Source organism: Panthera onca, chromosome B3 (genome assembly GCF_046562875.1).
Source record: "Panthera onca isolate mPanOnc1 chromosome B3, mPanOnc1 haplotype 2, whole genome shotgun sequence".
Classification (NCBI taxonomy): domain Eukaryota; kingdom Metazoa; phylum Chordata; class Mammalia; order Carnivora; family Felidae; genus Panthera; species Panthera onca.
Window position 1 is genome coordinate 73,341,666 of NC_138344.1, and position 23,096 is coordinate 73,364,761.

General features: G+C 48.3%; 1 protein-coding gene across 4 annotated transcripts in view; it reads right to left on the reverse strand.

Annotated features, from left to right (window-relative positions):
• The window catches only part of SLC7A7 (solute carrier family 7 member 7), a 33,332-nt gene extending 18,049 nt beyond the window's left edge, over positions 1 to 15,283 (reverse strand). Inside the window, exons 1-2 of one of the 4 annotated variants that reach the window (XM_060619189.3) lie at positions 14,543 to 15,283; positions 9,694 to 10,237 (exon numbers count right to left, since the gene is read on the reverse strand). In XM_060619189.3, the coding sequence (XP_060475172.1) occupies positions 9,694 to 10,192 (499 nt within the window). In that variant the 5' untranslated portion in view covers positions 10,193 to 10,237; positions 14,543 to 15,283. Of the gene's footprint in view, positions 1 to 9,693; positions 10,238 to 11,019; positions 11,265 to 11,310; positions 11,720 to 14,542 lie in introns of those variants that run through there. The other 3 variants (XM_060619191.3, XM_060619188.3, XM_060619190.3) reach the window with 3 other exon arrangements.
• Positions 15,284 to 23,096: the final 7,813 nt, after the last annotated feature.

Here is a 23,096-nt window from a genome sequence, read left to right on the forward strand (position 1 = left end):
AAAGTGAACATGGACAATTATAAGAACTGGGTGATGGGGTGCCTGGGTGGCTCAGTAGGTTAAGTGTCCGACTCGATTTCGGCTCAGGTCATGATCTCACAGTTCATGAGATTGAGCCCCACATTGGCTCCACACTGAGCATGGAGCCAGCTTGGGAATCTCTCTCTCCCTCTCTCTTCTCTGCCCCACCCCTTGCTCACACACTTTTGTGTGAGTTCTCTCTCCCTAAAAGTAAATAAACTTAAACAAAAAACAGAAAAACCCTGAGCCTGGGTGGCTCAGTTGGTTAAACGACTGACTTCAGCTCAGGTCATGATCTCACGGTCTGTGAGTTCAAGCCCCACGTCGGGCTCTGTGCTGACAGCTCACAGCCTGGAGCCTGCTTCGGATTCTGCGTCTCCCTCTCTCTCTGCCCCTCCCCTGCTCGCTCTCTGTCCCTCAAAACTGAATGAACATTTTAAAAAAACTTTTTTTTAAAGAAAAGACAGTTTAAAAAAGAATAAAAACTGGGTGCTGTGAAAGTCACTGTGAGGCAACCCATCCAGTCTGGGGCAGCGAAGGGGGTGCAGGTGGGCACCAGGACCACCGTTACCTGGACTGAGCACAGGGAGGCTCATGCTGGGGTTGGGGGATGGGAGGACAAACTCCTGGCAGAGAGGAAAGCACGTGATTACCCAGACAATGAAATCAGCAATGAGTGAAGTCACCCACGCGTAGAAAAAACTTACTTAAGCAATAATCAGTAAATAATTTCAAGGTCTATTCGCAATAGTAGCCTATCTAGCATTGTAGTTCATCAGCAGTTCTAAAGGAAAACTATTATCTGTAGAGGGACAGTAAGCCACCATGACGGGAGCAGAAATTATTTGCTCTCCTGAAATGGTCACTGTTTGAACAGGATTAAAGTATGGTAAAAATATAGATCAAGCCTCTAGGAGATAGACTCCATTATACAGATGAGGAACCTGAGACTAATAATTTGACCTGATTCCATGCTCTTAACCACCACACATTCCTGCCTCCCAAAGGGATGAGTTCAAGGGAGAGAGATGCTGACTCGGGGCACCCAAGCACTCTACCCAACCATGGAGAAGACATGACTGTCGGGTATGGATTCTTCATCCAAATTTTCCAGAAATATACCCCCAAACCAGCCTAAGGAGGACTGAAGTCTTCCCCATAAACCCCTCCCTCAACCTCGGTCCCTCCCTCTAAGAACCACACTTCTTGTCTACAGAATCAGTCTTCTGGAAAGTATATCTACATTCCCTTCCTTTCCCTTGACTGATATCCACTCTACCACTCCACTGAAGAGGGACAGTTTTCCTGACCTGTTATTTGTCAATTCCAAATGGCATTCCATTCCTTATCTTACTTAACAGTTCCTCAACAAAGGCTACTTTTGAGTGTAAACCCATCCCCCTTGAGTGTGCTGCCTCTGCTTTTCCCCACACTATCCACACTGCAATAGAATAGTTTATTGATGTGTCTCTATCATCAAGTCGGAGCCAAATGAGGACAGACTGAGTAACAGTCACTTCTGGATCCCTAGGCCTCGCCCAGAAGTAGGCATATAGTAGATACTCAGGTTTCACTGGATGAATAAACAATCTCTCTGAAATCTGACTCTACCCTCACTGCCCTGAAATTTCCCTCTCCAGAGTCACGGTGACTTCCTGTTGATATATCCAAGCAACCGCCCTCCTTATCTAGCTTGGCCTCTTAGCAGATTGGACACCGTTGGCCACCGACTCCTTCTCAAATTGCTCTCTTTTACTCACCATCTCCCATTTCCCTCTTATCTCTCTGGGCGCTTCTTCTCCTTGTTGTGGACTATTTATCCTTCAATGTTGGCATTCCTGAGATGCTAACCTCGCCCCTTTCCTCCTCTCTTGCTACATCCGGTCAAGATCATCTCATCTGCTACTGTGATTTCAATGACCACCTCTACACCAAGGATTCACAAAAGTATATCACCAGCCCAACCACCGTAATTTCATATACATATGAATATACAACCACCTACTGGACGTCAGCAAACACAAATTCAACCTATCCAAAACTGACCTATCAATTTCTCTTAACCTACTGCTCCTTCAGTCTGACTCCCTGTAAGTAACTGGCATCACCATCCACCCAGTTGCCCGAGACAGAAACGTGGTCATCTTATCATCCTCAACCTCCACCCATATCCATCTAATCAGTGTCTAAGTCTTAACCAGTCTCCTCATCTCTCATCCCATGACTCTAATCCAAGCCACTATCCTCCCTCACTGGGATCATGGCAACAGCTTCCTAAGTGGTCTCCCTGTTTTTAGTTCTGCAAACTGAAGTCAGAGTAATCTTTCTAAAAATCACAAACTCTACAATTTAATCACAACACAAGTCACTCTCTGCTTTACTCTCAAAGAGGTTTTTTTTTTATTACCATAGGAGAAAGCCCACCAAACTCCTTAATGTGGTTTGTGCAACAGATTGTATTTTCCAAAGATGTCTCAACAACATGCTTTTCATACAATGTGACTGTAACACTCTGCCCATCAAGAGATAGGGTCTGTGCCTCTTCTCTTATGAAGAGATATTCTTGGGGCACCTGGGTGGCTCAGTCGGTTGAGCGACCGACTTCAGCTCAGGTCATGATCTCACGGTTTGTGAGTTCGAGCCCCGCGTCTGGCTCTGTGCTGACAGCTCGGAGCCTGGAACCTGCTTCGGATTCTGTGTCTCCCTCTCTCTCTGCCCCTCCCCGACTCATGCTCTGTCTCTCTTTGTCTCAGAAATAAATAAACATTTAAAAAAAAAAAAAGAAGAAGAAGAGATACTCTTCTGTGAATGTTTCTACCTACAGAGTTCAGCAGGAAAGACACCCTGTGACCTCAGAGGCTAGGTCATAAAACGCACAGCTTCCACTCTGGTTGATGACATACTCCGTTCTGGAAGCCTTCAGCTGCCAGGTAGAGAGTTTGATTGCTCTGGGGCCACCATTATGTAAGGAGACTCAACATAGTCCATATGGAGGGACCACTTGAAAGACACATCTAACACAACACGAAAAGAAAAAGATGCCCAGCTAGCCCCCATCTTCTTCGGCATCCCCTCGTTCTAGCTCCTGCCACCATCTGACTACCACCACACGAGACCCTGAGCCAGCACTGCCCCAGTTACCCCTTCCAAAATTCCTGAGCTAAGAAACCATAAAAGAATAAAACAGCTGTGGGGCACCTGGCTGGCTCAGTCAGAACATGCAACTCTTAATCTCGGGGTCATGAGTTCAAGCCCCACATTGGGTGTAGAGATTACTTTAAAATAAATAAATAGGGGCACCTGGGTGGTTCAGTCAGTTAAGCGTCAGACTCTTGGTTTCAGCTCAGGTCATGATCTCACAGTTTGTGGGTTTGAGCCCTGCATCGGGCTCCATGCTGACAGCACAGAGCCTGCTTGGGATTCTCTCTCCCTCTCTCTCTGACCTTCCCCAGCTGTTTCTCTCTCAAAATAAATAAATAAACCTAAATAAATAAACAAACATAAATAAACATAAATAAATAAATAAAATGACTATTATTCTATGTCACTAGATGATTTATTATAGAACAATAATAACTACAACTAATAAAGCCCTGAACAAACTATCTTACCATTTCCACCCACCTCTGCAGGCCAGCTGTCAACATTTCCTACCTTAACCTCAGTATTGCAGCCCACCCTGACGTCCTTTACTAGAAGGAGTCTCTAAAACGTCCTTCTTTCTTGTCTTCGGAGTTTTCATACCTCTTGTTCTTGCTGCCTGAGATGCAACTCCGCCCTCTTTTGGTTAATTCCTCATTCAGGTGTCAGCTTAAACTTCCTTACAGAGTTTCTACTCTCCTAGGCTAGCCTAGGTCTGCTCCCATGGCTCCCTGTGCCTAAGAAATCACAACACTCATTATAATCCATTGTAACCTTGCGTTGGAGTGCCCACCCTGACAGCCCCCAGCATGCTCACGCACACGTATGCGTGCACACACATGCAGTGAGAGCTCCAGGAAGACAATGATCAGTGCTGGGAAAATAAACATTCAACAAGTATTTACGAAGCACTTGCCTATCTCCAGCCCCATCTCTTTACTGAGCTCCAAATGGGCACATCCACCTCCTATCCTACAAATTTCAAATTCAACATGATTCCATCCTCCCCATCCCTGTAAACGATGCCACCACCTACCAACTGCCCAAACCAGAAACCTCAGCTTTTCATTCAAGGAATAGTTATCAAGCTCCTCTCTTGGTTTCTTTGCTGGGGATACAGTGGATCCTAAGACAGGCTTAGCCCCTGGGATACAACATTTACAAGCTGGTGGGTGTTTTCCTCATCACCTACCTCTCTCTCTTACACCAGACATCCCAATAAGTATTACTGGTTATACTGATTATACCTTCTAAATTGCTCTCCTATCTATCCTTTCCTGGAGACATCATCTCCTAAGTAAGCCACAGCCCCGCTGCCACTGCCCTCATTTGGGCTTTTGTCATTTCCTGCCTGGATTGCCACAAGAGCTTCCTAACTTGTGGAATAAAATCTTAACTCCCTAGAACATGAGCGTCGTGTTCTAGCCGCTTGCCTCCTTTTGTCCCCTCACATCCCACAATCGCCCCCGCGCACCCACACTCCATTCTTTTTCTCACCTTTGTGCTTTACATTGCCTTTCCCTGTGCCTAAAATATCCTTGCCCCTTCTTCATTCAACATATTTATTGAGTACCTAGCAGATGCCAGGCACTGTTCTAGGCGCTGGATATTCAGCCGTGAGCAAAACAAAGTGCTTACTTTCGTGGTGTTTACACTCTAGAGGGAAAGATAGACAACAGACAAGTAAACAATTAATGTCAGGTGGTGACAGGTGCTATCAAGAAAAACAAAACAGGATGGGAAACTGAGAGTGACCATTAGAGACAGGAGAAGTCTCTGGTGAAGTAACGTCTGTACAAAGACCCGAGTGGACTGAGGGGATGAGCTCTGAGGACATCTGAGGAAAGAGCCTTCTCAGCAGAAGGAACGATAAAGTACAAAACTCCCGAAGCAGGAACAGGCCAGGCAAACTGGAAGAAAAGCAAGAAAGCCGGTGTAGCTCCACAGAGAGAGTGAGGGGGAGAGAGGTCTGAGAGAAGTCAGATGGAGCACGCCTTGTAGGTCACGGCCAGTGGGCGCTTCAGCCACCCCTTGACGCCATTTCATCCTTCAGCGTTGAGTACAGACATCTCCTGAGTAGGGCCCACCCCACCCGCTCCCAGCACTTACCCATATGAAGTGTGTAATTGACTACTTCCTGTCTCCTCCACCACACCGTGAGTTTCCTGCTCTACCTTTCAGCTCCGTATTTTATAAAACCCATCACGTTCAGTAAATTTGTCTCCAGTAGTCAAAACTTTCTCCCTTGGCTCTGATTCCATGCCCTGAGAGCAATCCCTGATTCCTCGATGGGTTTCCTAGGGACTATGGCATTAGGAAGCCTTGACAGTGAACACACACCTTCTGGTCATTAGAAATTATGCTAATGATGTATGTCCATCATTGTACATTCCTAGGCTGCCATCATCATTTACACATCAGTCTCTGTTTTAAGTATGAGTCAGTTGATGGGACAGTGACCGACTCTGGGTCATGATGACCCAAGGAGGGCGCTGCTCATGGAAAGGCCACATAAGCAGCCTAGCAGAAGCTCCAGATGCCCCTCTACTCATCCCTCAGCTCACCTTCCCTATTTCAGATGGAAGCCCCATCACCGGCCCCCTGTCCAAGCTTGAATTCTTAGCATCACCTCTGAGAACTGCCCCCCACCACCACACACACTCATCCAGAAGTCCTAGAAACCATGCCTTATTACTACTTTTCTATCCACCCCCTCATCTCTGGTCCAAAGGCCTTGCTCACCAGCCTTCAAGTGGACTCAGGTGTCCACTCCCTAAACCGATGTGCCTACCTTCTGATTCTCACACTTACCACAAACACTCCACCTGGCCACCAGTGTTCTTCTTCCAGGCAAATCTAATTTCACTTCCCCACTTACAATCAACAACTTCCCACTTTCCAGATAAAGTCTACCCTGTGTAGACAATGTATAAACCAGTCTTGGAGCTGGCCTTGGGCTACGTTTCCAGTCTCTGCCTTCTCACCCTCTCCCACCCTGCATTCCAGCCATACCAACCACCTGGAATTCTCTGAACATTCCATGCCTGTCTGCACCTCCACACCTTGTCACACTGCAGTTCCCTCAGTGAAAGTGTCCTAGGAGACAGTTCCGTATCTTTCCAAAATTCAGTTCAGACATCATGGTCTCTGTGACATCCTCCTATAAGCCCTCTTCCCCAAATGAAGAAAATTGTCCTGCTTTCTCCTACAGTGTCTCTATCACCACATTTCCTACATTGCATGACAATTATTGGTTAACCTATCTATCTCTCTCCTTGACTAGGAGTTCTTGGATGGCAAAGTCCAGACTTTATTCTTCTTTGCTTCCCAGCATTCATTGGAATATCTAGCGCAGAGAATGCTCTAAATGTTCCGTGAATGAATGAAAGTTCTGTATTAAATCCCTATTCTCGCTAAGTTCAAAGATTCAGCCTCAGTCCTCACGTTGAGCATACATTGTTGGCATATATTTGACAACTCTGGGGGAGTGACAAGGGCACCAGACCTGTGCCTGAGGGAGGGCTCAGTAGTGGCAGGACATTGGGCAAGTGCAGGGATGGTTTACTTCCAGGCCACTATGCGGATGAAGTGAGGCTGTGAAAACCATAAATCATGACTCAACTGTAACATATTAATGATTATTGTGTTTAAAATTTCTTTCTTGGCTGCTTCTAGGCCTTTTGCTCTACCTTTCTCCTGAACGGCTATGGCTAGATAAACAAGATATTACTGCATAGGTAGTATATGGACAGAATGTTCATGTATTGGGTGCTCGTTAGACAATGGTTGAAGGAAGAAACTCATGAATCATATGTCCCTAAAATTCTTAATTACAATCTTGGTTGCCCTTTTGAACCTTCTTCCAGATCTCTAGGTCCCTCTGAAGTAATTAAAGACAGAACAAAGTCCTGGAAGCAGCCAAAAGAGAATAATTTCAAACATAATAATCACCAATACATTACACCTGAGTCATGATTTATGGTTTCCACCAAATCTCACTTCGTCCACACAGTAGCCCAGAAGTAAAACAGTTACTGCACCCTGCCTAGGGTCACACAGGCTCAAACACAGATCTGGTGTATCTGTCACTCCATCAGAATTATGTTATATATATGCCATAAAGCCATGCACAAAACTGTATCTTTTTATTAACTGGGGAGCTCTGCGGACAAATCATAACTGTGGCTACTCTGCCCATATCCTTACAAGGGTGTACCTGCATGTGTATGTGCACCCAACTGTAGGGTCTGAGGACATCTCTGTCCCCAATTAGACACAGCAAATTAAAAAGGGGTGACTGACGCCTGGGTGGCTCAGTCAGTTGAGCGTCCAACTTCAGCTCGGGTCATGATCTCAAGGTTCATGGGTTCGGGCCCCACGTCAGGTTCTGTGCTGACAGCTCAGAGCCTGCAGCCTGTTTCAGAATCTGTGTCTCCCTCTCTCTCTGCCCTTCCCTCACTCACGCTCTCTGTCTCAAAAATAAATAAACATTTTTTAAAAAGGGGTGGCTGATGGAGGTAGGCACAATGCCAGAGTCAAGGAACAACAGCTGTCAGACATGACACAGATGGAACTCATAAAGAATGAAACTGCTGAACTGAAGTCAGGCCAGCACCCTGGAAGCTCCTGAAGAAGTCAACACTCGTCCCCGCCCCAGCGGCCTGAGGCCTCATAGTCATGTAAGAATAGAGATGTGTAATGGTGACTCTGAGTCACCAAAAGAAATGTCAAGTTATGAAGGCAGGCAGACATATCACTGGTTTTAAAGAGATTTCAACAGAGATGGTTAAAATTATTGGATTCTAGTACTTCAAACGATGCAGCCATCTTGGAAATTTTGCTTGGAATAATCCCTACACCACACAAGATACATAACAGTATGCCCACACTGGAGAGCGCCTCAAGACTGACAGATCCTAAAATTAGTTTCCCCAGTAAGTCAACTGTAAATGACGCAAGAGACATTACAGATCACATCTGAGACCTCAAGGGAAAGCCTCCTTCTTGTAACAAGAGACAGTGCCCTCCTCCCCTCCCTGATTGTTGCCATGCCTGACAAACATCCCCATACACGAAGAGGAGTCCAAGCCACAAGCACGGACGCACAAAGCACAAGGGGACCCCATGGAGACACCCAGGACTCCGCACAACAGTCAAAGGGGGCAGGCTGGAGAGGAAGCTGAGGAATAAGATGGGGCAGTGGAGAAACCTCGAGAAAAGAGGACACAAAGCCGACTGGAGAGGATTGATCCAGGGAGCAACTACACCTGGTGCAAAATGCCCACACTCCGCAGCCACCGCTGCTGGGGGAGGTGCCCCTTAAAATGACAGAATTTCCAAGCTTCTCCACATTTGGGGTGTGGGAAGGGTCTCCAAGGTTTCAGGCAAGGAGGCCATTTTTCCAGAACAGAGGCCCCTGGGGGATGGGGCTATAGACGATCAGCTTCTCAGGACCTCCAAAGTGGCTTTGCTGAATGTATATGTTTAAATACATTACTTATGAGACAGAGCAAAAGTCAGGGTAGATTGAAATGACGGTTTTAAGAATCTGGCCCACAGAAAAACTCGTATAAACAATAAAATATTCATTGGCGCATTACCTGTGTGCCTAACAAATTAGAACCCGCTTAAATGGCCACTAAGAGGACTGATTTGTTAAATAAACAATACATCCTTCACATTAACATGGAATAACATAAATAATTTTTTTTTTAAATAGATCTCTAAGTAGAAAATGTCACTGGTAAATTCTGGGAATAAAGCACAAACCGGAATTATATGTGTACCATGATCCCATATTTTAAAAACAAAACAACTACCTCTCCCAAAATAAAGAAACTTTACAAAAAATAAAAACAGAAGAAAACTACATTTTTTTAACGACACTTCTTAAAGGAACAAGAAAAAGTCAGGAAGGGCATACGAACTGCTAGTGGGGCTACCGTGGGAAAGTGGGGAAGAGGTGAAGCGTTCTCTTTATTGTTGCTTGTTTTTACACGTTGCTACCATTTGAATTTTCACACGAAGCCCACACTAATTTAAAGACAACAAGAGGGGGCGACTGGCTGGCTCAGTCGGCAGAGCATACAACTCTTTTTTTTTTTCTAACGTTTACTCATTTTTGAGAGATGGAGAGAGACAGAGCATGGCGGGGGAGGGGCAGAGAGAGAGGGAGACACAGAATCCGAAGCAGGCTCCAGGCTCCGAGCTGTCACCACAGAGCCAGACGGGGCTCGAACCCCCAGGCCCCGAGATCCTGACCTGAGCCCAAGCACTTAACTGACTGAGTCACCCACTTGCCCCAAAGCATACAACTCTTGATCTAGGAGTTGTAAATTCAAGCCCCACGTTGGGTGTAGAGATTACTTAAAAATAGAATCTTTTTTTTTTTTTTTTTTAATAATAAAATGAAAACAAGAGTGTTTGTCGGAGGCATTCGCTTCCAGCTCCTTTCTCACTGGCTTACTGGACTCACATCCCAGCCTCTGCCCTGGCGCTCCAGCCCATACCTCCTGCCCTGGCCCCACTTACAGATACAGGCAGCAGCCAGCAGGCGCCCAGCCGCATAGGGGGCAAAGCAGCTCGGGAAGATGGGCTGCACCATGTAGTTGGCAAAGGTGATGGCAATAATGGCCTGGCTGGTGGGCTCGATGATGAGGAGTGAGGTCCACAGTCGGATGAAGGCAAGGAATCCCCCGAAGGCCTCGAGGATGTAGGCATAGCTGGCTCCAGATTTCTTAATGGTGGTGCCCAATTCCGCATAACAAAGGGCTCCAAAGACGGAGAAGAGGCCCCCAACAGCCCAGATGACCAGGGAGAGGCCAAAAGAGGCACTGTACATGAGCACGCCCTTGGGGGAAACAAAGATGCCCGAGCCGATCATGTTCCCCACAATCAGGCACACGCCATTAAGCAGCGAGATCTCCTTCTTCAGCTTTACCTGCTCAGACCCTGAGCTGGCTTCATCGCCCAAAGGGGAGGCGTCCCCCTCTTGCTGGGAGGCCACTTCATATTTAATGCCGTCAGCCATGGTGGAAGGAGAAGAAAGCCGTCACCAGCTTCTTGGCATCGCCCTCTAAGGAAGAAAGATGAAGATATAACTCAGGTGGCTGGCAATTACCTAAAACTCTTGCCTATGGTGGTCAACAGGGACAACATCCGGCCCACCATCTCAGAGAGCTCACTCTGGCTTCCCATCTCCCATTAACCTCTTCTTCTCCAGCTGGCTCCTTGAAACAACCCCAGGTGGAATTTTTAAGAGAAGGCACTCATTCTCTAGAGAGAAAGCAGCATTTCTCCTCATTAGGAGGGTGCTGCCCCCCAGATTTCCAAAATAGAAAATTAAATCCTGGTTCTATCGGACTCTGCTGGGATACAAGGCAATTTGGCAGTCCCCAGGTATAACCATCCTGATTTGAGCCTGTGTTTTTTTCAGCCTTGCCCCAAAAAAGCCTGTCTCCCTTCCAATTCCAGTCTCACTGTTACCTGTGCTGAGCTGCAACATTAGGAACCAACCTTGCAAGCAGCCTCTCTGTGGGTTCCCCTCACAAACTTCTCTCCTCCCCAAGGACACGGACTCTGGCAAACCTAAGGGCTTCATGGACCTCTTGCCGGAAACCTACAACCATCCCCTTGCTCAGGGAGCATCTCTTAACCACCCTGAGGTGAGGTCTGCAGCCCTAGCAGAGCCCAAGCAGCCCCACTCCTCTCTGAAAGAAGGCAGATTATTCTCCTCTTTTCCTTCCCGGACATCTCTCTCTCGCAGCCCCTAGTGTTCCAGCCTCCTGCTGTCCAATCCCCCACGTCAGCATAGGTGCATCACCCAAAAAGGTATGAATGGGAAAAGGGTGATCCAACCTAGGGATGATGGGAGGCAGCTGATGATGGCTCCCCCGCCGAGGAATTGCAGCTGGAGAGCTGAGACCCAAAGACCCAAAGCTGAGGCAAGTAGCTAAAGCGGCAGCAGGTGCCCGAGAGCACTGCAGAGTGGGAGACGGCGGAGAGGAAGAGAGGAGAGGCTGGCGGACCAAGTGGAGAGGTGCTAGGGCCTGGGGCACTGGGGAGAGGAAGTGATCGGACAGTGCAAAGCAGCACAGGGGGTGGGCGAGGGGAGGGGGTTGCTGAGGGGAGGGCGGGAAGCACACTCACTCCCTGAACCTGGGTTCCAGCAGATTCCCGCTGTGGCAGTCCTGGGGAGCCACAGCCTCCAGGCACTATGGCCTGACCACTCCTCCTTTTCAGCCAGCAGTCAGAGGAAAGGCCAGGCAAATGCGTATGGATTTAAATCAAATGGAGAGGTCAAGACGGGAGGAGGGAGTGAGGGAGGGGGAGAGGAGTGTTAAGCAACTGTCTGGGTCTAAGGTTCACTGGCCTTTCACATCTGCAAAAGGGGCAGCCTGGAGCTCTTGGCTCAGCACTTTCTGTGATAAGGCGCTCTCTCAGGAATCTCCTTTGTCAGCGCTGCTCCAGGACTGAGGACCCATAAGAAATGACAGTCCACTGGGTGCAGTTTCTTTAGCCCCAGGGAAGTTGGCCCTGAGGAAATTAGCTGAGGACGGGGCGGTGGCCTGAGAAGGAATGCACAAGCCTCTGTCCTCCAGGCCCCACCCTAGCCCCACTCCCCCCTCGCCCCAAACAAGAAAGGCAAGGCGGGGAGATTGCACAGGGTGCCACAAAGGCTTGTTGCCCGTGCTGACATTAGAGGAAGTGTAAGTACAGTCCCCATGCCTCGTGACGGGCCTCCTAAGAGAAGAACTCTGCACACTTCCCCTCAGAGCAAAGGATGGCTGCCCCCAAATTTGAGCCACAACCCCAAAGCTGAGCCTCAATCTACTTCCAAGGCAACAAGGTCAAGAAATGAGGCTCTGGGGTGCATTCGGTTAAGCGTCTGACTCTTGATTTCAGCTCAGGTCATGATCTCATGTTGGTGGGTTCGAGCCCTGCATCTGGCTCTATGCTGACAGCAGTGCAGAGCCTGCTTTGGATTCTCTCTTTCTGCCGCTCCCCTGCTTGCTCATTCTCTCTCTCTCTCTCTCTCTCTCTCTCTCTCTGTCTCTCTCTCTCTGTCTCTCTCTCTCTCCAAATAAGTAAACTTTAAAAAAATTAAAAAGAAAATGAGACTCAAACCTCTGGCTGCATCCCCTCCCCATTCATCCTTAAAAAAATAATAATAATTCCTATAAACACCTTCCCCACATACAAGTTTAGTCCAATTTCCTAAAAATATGGGGAACTGAGATTTCATTGAGCTATCTTGAATAGACAGGCCCAGAGCAAAGAAGTTGAGCATTGTTTTGGGAAATCACATATTCTAGCTTCATAGTCCATCTACTTCGGTCTGGTATTCTGGTTCTCTTTTACCAACAGAAATACATCCTATCCATCCTGAAATCTGCCGGTCCCTTCCCACACCCTTTCTAACCCTCTTTGGTTAACCTAAGAAGGAAGATCTAAAAATCCCCAGGGTGTGGGGGAGGGTGGCTTATCTCTACCCTACATCTTTGCATTCTGGTGAGCTCACCCTTCCCAGAGATCAAGCTTCTCCTAAGCCATCCTCACAAATACCTAAAATCCCTCCAGAGGAGAGAGTCCTTTTCTTCCAGCAGCCCCCTCAACACTCATGTTAATGATAGCTATCATCTATGGAACACTTATCAGGTGCCAGACATACTGCTAAGCACCCTAATGCTTGATCTCATCCAAGCTTGCCTGCAGCCCCAAGAGGCACTAAGTCACATGTCGGGGTGCCAAACTGGTGAAGGAGGCAGGTGGGCTCGCCAGCAGAGCCCATGCTCTGTGCTATCTCCCCTACCTCCCACCAGTTCCAACCGGCCTTCCCCTCAGACAGGAAAACGCTTCCGATGGCTCCCTAATGAATTACCTGGGGGAGGGTGTGATTAGATTAAACGGAAAGCCTCTGCCATCCTTCAGCCTGATGCCTAGGCTACCTCCTTCCCAGCCTGCTCCTCCCCTTTCTCACCCCTTTTGCAGGGATGAGGGGCGACTACAAGTCTTCTTGGCGGCGATGCTATTGCTAGGATGGCCACTGCCTGGCAAATAAAAACACATCATGCCGCCTGCCCTTTTAAGACCAAATTTCCTGGCACCAAGGGGTGGGCGTATGTCCTAATGGAACATAAAGGAAAGGGATGAAGGAGAGATGAGGAAGGTGGGACAAAGGAAGGGGAAACTGTGGCGGAAAGTAGCGAAGCAGTGTGCAGGGTTTAGTCCCGGGCTGGGGGTATGTGAAAAGCGAAGTCCTTTATCTTGGAATCTTGAGACAGATACCCAGAGGAGGGGGGTGAAACCCACACTCCAGCAGGACAGCACACCCTAGCGGTCTCACTAGGAAGTGCCGCCAGTGGAATCTTCCCTATCTTACTCCTTAGTCTGTGCAAACTGGACAGGGGAGAATGCCCTTCAGAGAAAAGATGCCCCCTCTTAACCACTGCTTAGCATCGCAGCCGTGGGCAGGAAGGCACCATCTTTGGCAGCTCACATTCCTCCCTGAGAGCCTGGCTCTCGGGTAATGCTTCCACCGTTCAGGCAGCCTGGGACCAGCAGGACCTCTCCCAAAGGGCTCTCCCACGCCAGGCTTTACAGGAGAAACTTTAGAGTCTGGCACCCCAGGAAATACCTGCCTTCCTGATACATAGCACCCTGTCTTCTTCCTGCCTGAGGTGCATTCATCCCTGAGTACCCAGTGGAGGTTACAGGACAACACTCATAGCCTATGGGTGAAGATTCAGATTCAGGGTTTCAGAGAAAGTGGGCACAGGGCCCACAGCATGCCATGCCTAGCACAGCAGCCAGTGGAGTCCTGGACCCAAACCCTACCTGTGAATGACAAAGCCAAAGCATACTTCTTCCAGGAACGAGAACACAGTTCAGGGTCTTGGCTGCTCTGTCAAGCTCAAGAGCTAAATGAAGAAGACACTTTCTCCCCTAGAGACCCCATGTCCTGCCTTCCTAGTTCCAACTGGTCTGTGCTTTCCCCTCTAACAACAGAAAGAGAAAACACATACACTGTGGTGCAGCCAGATTCCCCCATCACCCCAAGCTGGAAGCTCAGCTCCTCCCTCCCCAGTGCTCCATTTGTTTTTCTATATTCCAGTGAGGCTACCATAGTCCCTTTAAAAAAAAAAAAAAAAAAAGTGAAACAAGAAAGAAATTGTTTACTCCTGCGCCCAGGGCTCCCATTAGCGTAGGGCTGAAGTCTCTGGGCAGAAAGAGGGCTCTGCCTAGAGAGGGCCGGGGCCAGGGCCAGGGCCGGGAGACAACGGACTCTTGGGTCTCCGGTTGGCCAATTTGCAGGACGCTCACTCCATCCTCCTCCGGCACTTCCCCTCTGGCCCATAGTCCCTCCTCTCCCACCTCTTACCTGTCCCGTGACCTTTGGGCAGGTGCGAGGAGGAGGGGCTACCCGCAAGCAGGGGGTAGGGGCGGGGGAGGGGAAGGTGCTAGGAAGGGAAGCCAGCTAAGGCTGGAGCTGCAGCAGCTGCTGACTCCGAGGAGCTGAAAAGGCAGAGGGTGACGGGGACCGAAATGGAAAACAGGAAAACACATGTGTGACTCTGGCCGGCAGCGGGGAGGGGCCAGGGGACGGGCTGGAGCTGGGACTGCCCGGTCAGACCCAGAGGACTTCGACGCCTGCTGGCCTCTAGGCACCTTCTCTACTCAATCTCAGCTCCTCCTCTTCCCCACCTCAGCCCCTGAACTTCCTCGTTGCCCTATGTTTACTGAGCACTTAAGTTCTCCCAGTGACTGGCAGTCCCCTCCTGGTGCCCTTAACCATTCCCCTGTTCCTGATTCCATGTCCTAGTCATCTCCCGCTCATATATGATCTATCCTTAGTCCTGCAGAGGGCATAGGAACCGTCATTAGGACACCAGAACTCAGCCCCTATGTAAGGCAAGACACGCCAAGCAAGACTACTTGTGGGGGTACCGCCAAATGCCCGACCGCAAACGCACCCACTCACAGTTCAGGTCCCCAGTTGGTTCAAGGGGTGCACGTGTTGCCGGGTAAGAGCCAGCCCTGGCACCCTGAGCAAGCCAGTGAGTTGGCACCCCTTCAGACCCGGCTCATTTAAATATCTGTTGAATGTTTTACTTAGCAGGGGTGGAGGAATACCAATTTTGTTGGGATAAAAACGGTAAGCCTCATTCTTTCCATTCAGAATTAGAGCTTATTATATGAATTCATCACATGCAACTCTCTGAAGCAGTTTCTCGGTGGGCATATTAAACCATTTAAACTGTAGACAATAGCATAACGCTCTCTCAGGGAAGGGCACTTCACACTGGAGGGCGCATTTGCAGAATTCCAGCTGTGACTGCTGCCTTTAGACCACGCTGGCTGGCAGGTCTCGGGGGCCACACCCTGCAACTTCTGCCTGTACCTGCACGTTGCAAAATTATTCTGGAGACAAACAGTCCAGGTAAGCAGTCGTCAAGGATTCTGTCAGTGTATGGGAGCCAATTTACGGTTCACCAAGAGACCCAGACAGAAATCAGAGTTCATTGGCACCAAATGTCGGAATTACCCCAAGGATAATTTAGTGCCCTTTTCTACCCAGGCCGCTGCCCAGCTGGCCTGCCCCTTAATTCCAGTCTGGGGTCAGGCCCAAGTTGCAAATGAGGGAAGTCCTAGGAAGACAGCCCTAGCGCTGCCCCTGTTGGCACTGGCCCGTGCACTGTCACTCCACTCAAGCCACAGCGGCCTCCTTGCTGTTGCCACACAACAGACATGCTCCCTTCTCCGAGCTTTCGAGCTTTCGCAATTGCTGTTCCCTCTGCCTGCAACATTCAGCCCTCCCCCCCCCCCACCCCCACCCCGTGATATCCATCATCCCTTCGCTCACTCCATTCAGGTCTATGCTTAAACACCATACTACCAGAGGCCTTCCCTGAGGAGTCTGTGATGGAGCAACTTCCTCCCTCTGTCGGTCTTCACCCCTTCACCATGCTGGACTTTCTTCAAGGGCACGACCACCCCCAGAGTTCGTCTGTTTGTGGGCGTCTCCCTCACTAAAAGAAAGCACCACCGGGGCGTTCTTCACCCTGTATCCCCAGGGCAGAGCACATGTCGAGAATAATTGCTGGAAGAATACAGGAATGAATAAACAATGCTGTTCCTCCTAGACTGATTTCCCAGCAGCCTCGGCTCTGGGAACGTCCTTGAAATTGCCCTTCTGACCCACTTATATGCGTCTGTTGCTCTGGCTCCTAAACCAAGCAAGTCGTATCTGGAAGTATTTATTCCTTTTGACAGTAATGGGTTGAAGGAGTGGGAGGGTATCATTTTGTTTTACTGGGAGGCCTAGAATGGTTCGGATTGAACTTGTTTCATTAATGGGAAAACAAAAGGCCCCGCATCTAACGCGCTTCCCCGGATCCGAGAAGCTCTCGGCCGCTTGGTCCCACGTCCAGGCTCAGGTGACCGGTCTGCGCGCTGCGAGAGCAAGATGCGACGGCCGCTCAGCGACGACTAGGCAGAGGGAGGCGAGGCTCAGGTTCAGGAGAACGCAGGCGAGTTCAAGAGTGGAACCGCAAACCCCGTAGGGGACGCCCTCCCGCAGTTCTCCCCTCCCCCATGACCCTGGCCCCACACTCCTCCGCCCCCGCCCAGCCAGCAGGCCGACCTCACCTTTGCCCCTTTCTCCCACACTCCCCAACCCCCAGCCCCGCCTCGCCTTCCCCTGCCGGCTCCCTTTAGTACCCTCTTTCCCTTGGCCCCTGGGTGTTCCGTATCCGCAGCCCCGAGACCTCGCCTTCCCAAACCCCGACCCAGCCGCCGCCCACCCTCAATGCTCCTCTTAAACGCTTGGTCGCCCCCGATGTCCAGGTCTGGATACGGATGCCAAACCGGGGTCTGCCTTGAGGGACCAGCAACCCACCCCACCCGGCGTCCCCTTCCCTTCCTTCCCCCTGGCCAAGCAGCCCCCGCCCCTCCCCGGGCTTCAGGAAGCGCTGGAGGAGGGGAGCGTGGTGGGTGGAGGGAAGGGCGCCAGGGTGCGAGAGCCGAGGTGGCCTGCAACCCGCTCCCCTGCCCTCTCTTCGCTCAGGCACAGCTGCGCTACCCCGGGACAGGGAAGTGTCTGCGGATACCCTTAGGCGCGTCCTCCGCCCCAGGGACGCTCAGCTTCCTCTTCCCTCCCTCCCAATCCCGCTCGCCCTGGCTGCCCGACGGGGGTCGGGCCAGAGCCCCAAACCCTGGCAACCCCGCCTCCAGCCCCGAGATGCAAAGCTGAAACTCCGGAGGGACTCTGGACTGCAAAATCCCGTGGGGGAGGAGGAAGGGAGCGGCGCCCGCCGGGAGCCAGGGGAGGGGTCTCTCGGATGGGCGTCTCAACTCCCCGCCCCCTCGGGGAAGCTGTTGCATCAGCTTCGAGATCCCCAGTTAAAGAAAGTGGTCTCCACCAGAAGGGGAAGGTGTCGGGCAGTAGAGCTGCCGCCAGGAGGCAGCACTTAACCAAAAATATCCCGTTCTCGGGTGTCGGAGAGGCTGGAGTGCCCAAAGCATCTTTCATCTGAAGTCTTAATGGCCCCACCCATTTGTTGTGGGGTGGACCCAACAACAAAGGGTGTTGCTGAGCTGATTCAAGGAAAGGGATCTGGAAACGCCTAAAAGATGACTTGTAAATAATACGATTGTTTGTACACCTTTTGGACAGTCCAACTGTGGCATTTTTAAAGCCAGCATTGCCACTCTGCAGAAATTCACCAAGAGCTACCCACCTTCAAGACCAGTCTGGTGTGGGGCGCCTGGGTGGTTCAATCAGTTAAGCGTCAGACTTCGGCTACGGTCATGGCCTCACAGTTTGTGACTTCGAGCCCTGCATCAGGCTCTGTGACTTCTTTTTAAAAGACCACTCTGGTGAAATGACACACAGCTGAGAGATTTCCCAGCTGCAAGAAAAAAGAGTGTAGCCCAAGGTCATAATTTACCCATCTTGAACCTGGATGATTTAACACAGAATTTAGCCCGAATTGATTTAGCATCCATGGGGAAAGAAAAGGAATGTGTTACAATAAATTGTCTGTTAAGGAAATAATATGCAAAGCAATATATTGTGTAAGGGTGGCCTTTAGTTGCCACATTTCTTGCATGGGTTGACAGTGATCATTGTTGAGTGGTCCTAAGGAGGAAGATAATGAAGGAAGGTAAAATAAGATACTTCCCAAATAGTTTGCTCTTCAAACTTCAGTTTGGTCATAAGCGTGTAAAAAGGAGAACGAGTTACTAAATGAAATGGAATTGGTCACCCTGAGTCAGTTTCACTGATATTTTCTCCAACATCATCATTATTCATCTCAATGATTTAAGAAGCACCTAGCTTCCCAGGGGCACCTGGCTGGCTTAGTCAGTGACTCTTGATCTCGGGGTCCTGAGTTTGAGTCCCATGTTGGGCATAGAGATTACTTAATTCAAAAAAAAAATTGGGGGTGTCTGGGTGTCTCAGTCAGTTAAATGTCCGACTTTGGCTCAGGTCATAATCTCGTGGGGTTCATGGGTTCGAGCCCCACATAGGACTCCGTGCTGACAACTCAGAGCCTGCTTGGGATTCTTTCTCTCCTTCTCTCTCTACCCTTCCCTTGCTCAAGGTCACGAACTCTCTCAAAATAAATAAATAACCAAAAAAAATTTTTTAGTTTAATAAAAATAAAAAATAAAAAGCATGTGAGGCGCCTGGGTGGCTCAGTTGGTTAAGCATCCGACTTCTTCAGGTCATGATCTTGCAGTTCCTGGGTTCTAGCCTCACGTCGGGCTCTGTGCTGACGGTTCAGAGCCTGGAGCCTGCTTCGGATTCTGCGTCTCTTTCTCTCTCTGTCCCTCCCCCACTTGCATTGTGTGTGCGTCTCTCTCTCTCTCTCAAAAGTAAATAAACATTAAAAAAAATTTTTTTAATAAATAAAAAGCACCTAATTTCTTAGAACAGTGCATTTGTACAAAAGCTAATGTGTACGGAACACACAGAAGGATATTTGAATAAACATACTGGACAAAAACATGAGTGGGTGGCAAAATATTAAAACCAAAATACAGGCTGTATTCCTTGAGAAGCAAGGCGTTTAAGAGAGGAAAGACATGAAGCTCAGATTCCTGACGCTTCCCATTGCTCTTAATTCCAGCCTTTGCCAGATGAAGTCCAGAGGTTGAAGAACATCTAGTTTGGAATGACAAAGCCATTTTCCTGTGGTTCATGAGTCTAATGAAGTCATTAAGGAGAGCTGTCCAATTGCCAGACCCCTTCCCCTGCCACAGTGTTCTATGAGGTCCCTGAGAAGGCTGCTGATGTTAGCTGTCAGCACTAGTGTTCTTTCTCTCTCTCTCTCTCAAAATCCTAAACCATATTTCCTGCTATTTACAACCCACAGATTGTCCACAGCATACTAACCACGTCAAAAGCTGAACTCGTCTTCCTTCCAAAGACATTTCCCCTCCCACATTTCTCAGTTTTCCCAATTAAACTTCCCATCCTGTCCCCCAAAGTTCTCCAGCTCTGGCTCCTTGACTCCCATAGATATTCAAGTATTGCACGTGTTCATTTTTGCACACAGAATTTATATTGTTCACCTTCATGTGTGTGCCCTTTTTTATAATTTTGCAAATTCAGAGCACCTGGCTGACTCAGTCAGTAGAGTGTGTGACTCTTGAAGTCAGGGTTGTGAATTTGAGCCCCACGTTGGGGTAGAGATTACTTTAAAATAAAATCTTTAAGGGCGCCTGGGTGGCTCAGTCGGCTAAGCATCTGACTTCAGCTCAGGTCATGATCTCGAGGGTTTTTTTCTGGGGGGGGGGGGGGTTGTTGTTGTTTTGTTGGGGGTTTCTTTGTTTTTGTTTTATTTCTAGGTTCTTGACTTTAAGCCCCGCAATCAGCTGCTCACTGAGGTCAGTGCAAAGCCTGCTTTGGATCCTCTGTTCCCCTGTTTCTCTGCCCACACCCCACTCAATACGTGTTCTACCTCTTTCTCAAACATAAATAAACATTTGTAAATAAATAAATAAATAAATAAATAAATAAATAAATAAAATCTTTAAAATAATAATAATAATAATAATAATAATAATAATAATAATAATTTTGCAAACCGATGGTGTCCCCCAAGTGTGTGAGCTACTGAAAGAGAGGAATATTGCTGGTTCAACTATTTTATATAGTGATGGTGGTAGTCAGCTTGTCATCTTTCCTGTCAATCTTGACTGTTGACACGAAGGTTGTTTTTCCAGCCCCTGGCTTCTACTATTTGATTTGCCAACTGGGAACTATGTAATGGGATTCCAGTGCTGTCTACCTCAGCTGTCTATCTCAGAAACAGCCAAAGATATACAGAGCCAGGCTTGGGAAAGTGGCATTCAGTCACTATTGCAACTGTCAAACTATAAATCCACAGCCATGTTTTGATTCCATTTCCTGATCTCTGAAAACTACAAGCAATCTGTACGATTGCTTCCTGGACTGTCTTATCTACTTTACAGATGTATTATGAAAATCATGTGAAATCATTTATATAGAAGTGTTTTGATAGGTGAAAATGAAGTGTATGAATGCAAGATGGTAATAGTTCCTTACTGTCTTATTGCCCTTGCCTAGTATTTTGGGATCCATTTGTTGGCTTATAGTCAAGGGTCTTTTGTTCCCATCCTTTTTTTGGTTCAGCCCTAGCTATACCACTCTTATTGTTATTGAAACAGCTGCTTTTACTTCTTAAACCAGGATCCACCCTTCCCCTCTTTCAAAGCACAGCTCAGAGCCACCTCCTGTGGAAAAACTTCCCAGTCTTGCAGAAGGAAATGATAAACTTCCAGATAGGCCATTGCACCACTCCCTCAGTTTCCCCCAGTCAGCACGCATTAAGTGTCTAGCCTAGCACATGGTAATGGGCACTTTTGTAGGAGCTTCACCATTTATAAAGCATCTGTACTTACTTCAGTGTTTTAAGATGTGATATATTAAGGGTTTTTTTTTTTTTATTTTTTTAGTGTTTATTTATTTTTGAGAGAGAGAGAGATTGAGAGAAGGAGTAAGAGCAGGGGAGGGGCAGAGAGAGAGAGAGGGAGACACAGAATCCAAAGCAGGCTCCAGGCTCTGAGCTGTCAGCCCAGAGCCGACGTGGGGCTCGAACTCATGAACCATGAGATCATGATTTGAGTCAAGTTGGACACTTAAGTTGTTTTTTTTTTAAGGTTATTTAATTTTGGGAGGGGAAAGGGGGAGGGAGAGAGGGAATCCCAAGCAGGCTCTACGCCATCAGCATGGAGTCCAACTCAGGGCTCATACTCAGGAACCATGAGATCATGACCTGAGCCAAAACCAAGAGTCACACGCTCAACCAACTGAGCCACCCAGGTGCCCCTAAGCTTTTTATGAAAAAATTAAAGATAAATGAATTCCCCAAGACAAATAAATTATTCAAAAGAGGGAAGGAGCCACAGATCTGTGTTTTCTATGTACCGATACAGTAGTCCCACCTGATCCACAGGGGATACGTTCCAAGAACCCCAGTGGATACTTATAACCGTGGTAGTACCAAACCCTGTATATATTATGGGTTTTTTTTCCCATATAGACATACGTATGATAAAGTTTAATTTAAAATCAGGCACAGTAAGAGATTAATAACAATAAAAATCATAACAGTATATTGTAATAAAAGTTATGTGAATGTGATCTCTCTCAAAATGTCTTATTGTACCATATTCATCTTTCTTTTGTAGATGATAAGATAAAGTGAGGTGAAATATGGGCACTGTAACTTAGCGTTAGGCTACTATTGACCTCACAATTTGTCAGGAGTATCTGCTTCCATAGGGCAACTGAATGTGGATAACTGAAACTGCAGAAAGTGAAACCATGGTTAAGGGGGTACTTCTGCCTTGTTGCTGCAAGGATTATATTAGACAATATGTGGTGGTAGCCCTTGTAAAACTGAAATCGGATCTTAGCTCCAAAACCTATTCCCCAAGAAAGCCTTCAGCTCTCTCCAGATCAGCTTCCCATCATAGCTACAAATGGGTACTTGCCAACACTCATCTTGGAGAACTTCTGACTTCTGCTGCCTCCATTTTGACCTCAAACTTTTTTTTTTTTTTTTCATTTTTTAATGTTTATTCGTTTTTGAGAGGGAGAGAGACAGAGCAGGAGCAGGAAAGGAGCAGAGAAGGAAACACAGAATTCAAAGCAGGCTCCAGGCTCTGAGCTGTCAGCACAGAGCCCAACGTAGACCTCAAATCCACGAGCTGGGAGATCATGACCTAAACTGAAGGCAGATGCTTAACCGACTGAGCCACCCAGGCGCCCCTTTGGTTGGGTTCTTTCCAGCCAGTCTCTTGGCTCAGGTGGAAGACCCTGAGGGCATAGCAACCTCTGAGGAGAATGAAACAACCCAGTCAAGCAATAAGCACTGTCCCGAGACACAAAACACCACCCATGATTGACTCTAAGCAAAACACTGATAGATTTGACCTTCACTGCCCCCCTGCAGGTACTCGCCCACCTTTGCCCCTCAACTTTCCTTGTATAAACCTGGAAGTATTTTCAGCGCTTTCAGACACTTGACCTCTGTCTTCCTGGTGTTGGCCTCACTGAACTAAATCCCTTTCTGGTTTCACCACTGTTTGCCTTTGGATTTTTGTCAGTGGCAAGTGGCCAGAACCTGATCTGTTTGGGATCCCCAGAACCAGGTGCTCTTGCATCCCTGTGCACCTGCTACCATCTCAACGGTACTGTTATAGTAATGTGGGTGATCATCATTGTCTTCTCTCGCTAGACTGGGCACGCTATCAGAATAGTGATGACGTCTGTTTTGCAGAATCCCCAGCACTTAGTACAATGCTTGCCACATAAGCTCTTCAATTGTGTTGAATAAATAAGGACGGAGACCCAAATTTTCCGATTCATTCTAGATTTGACACCTAGGCTGAGGAAAAAC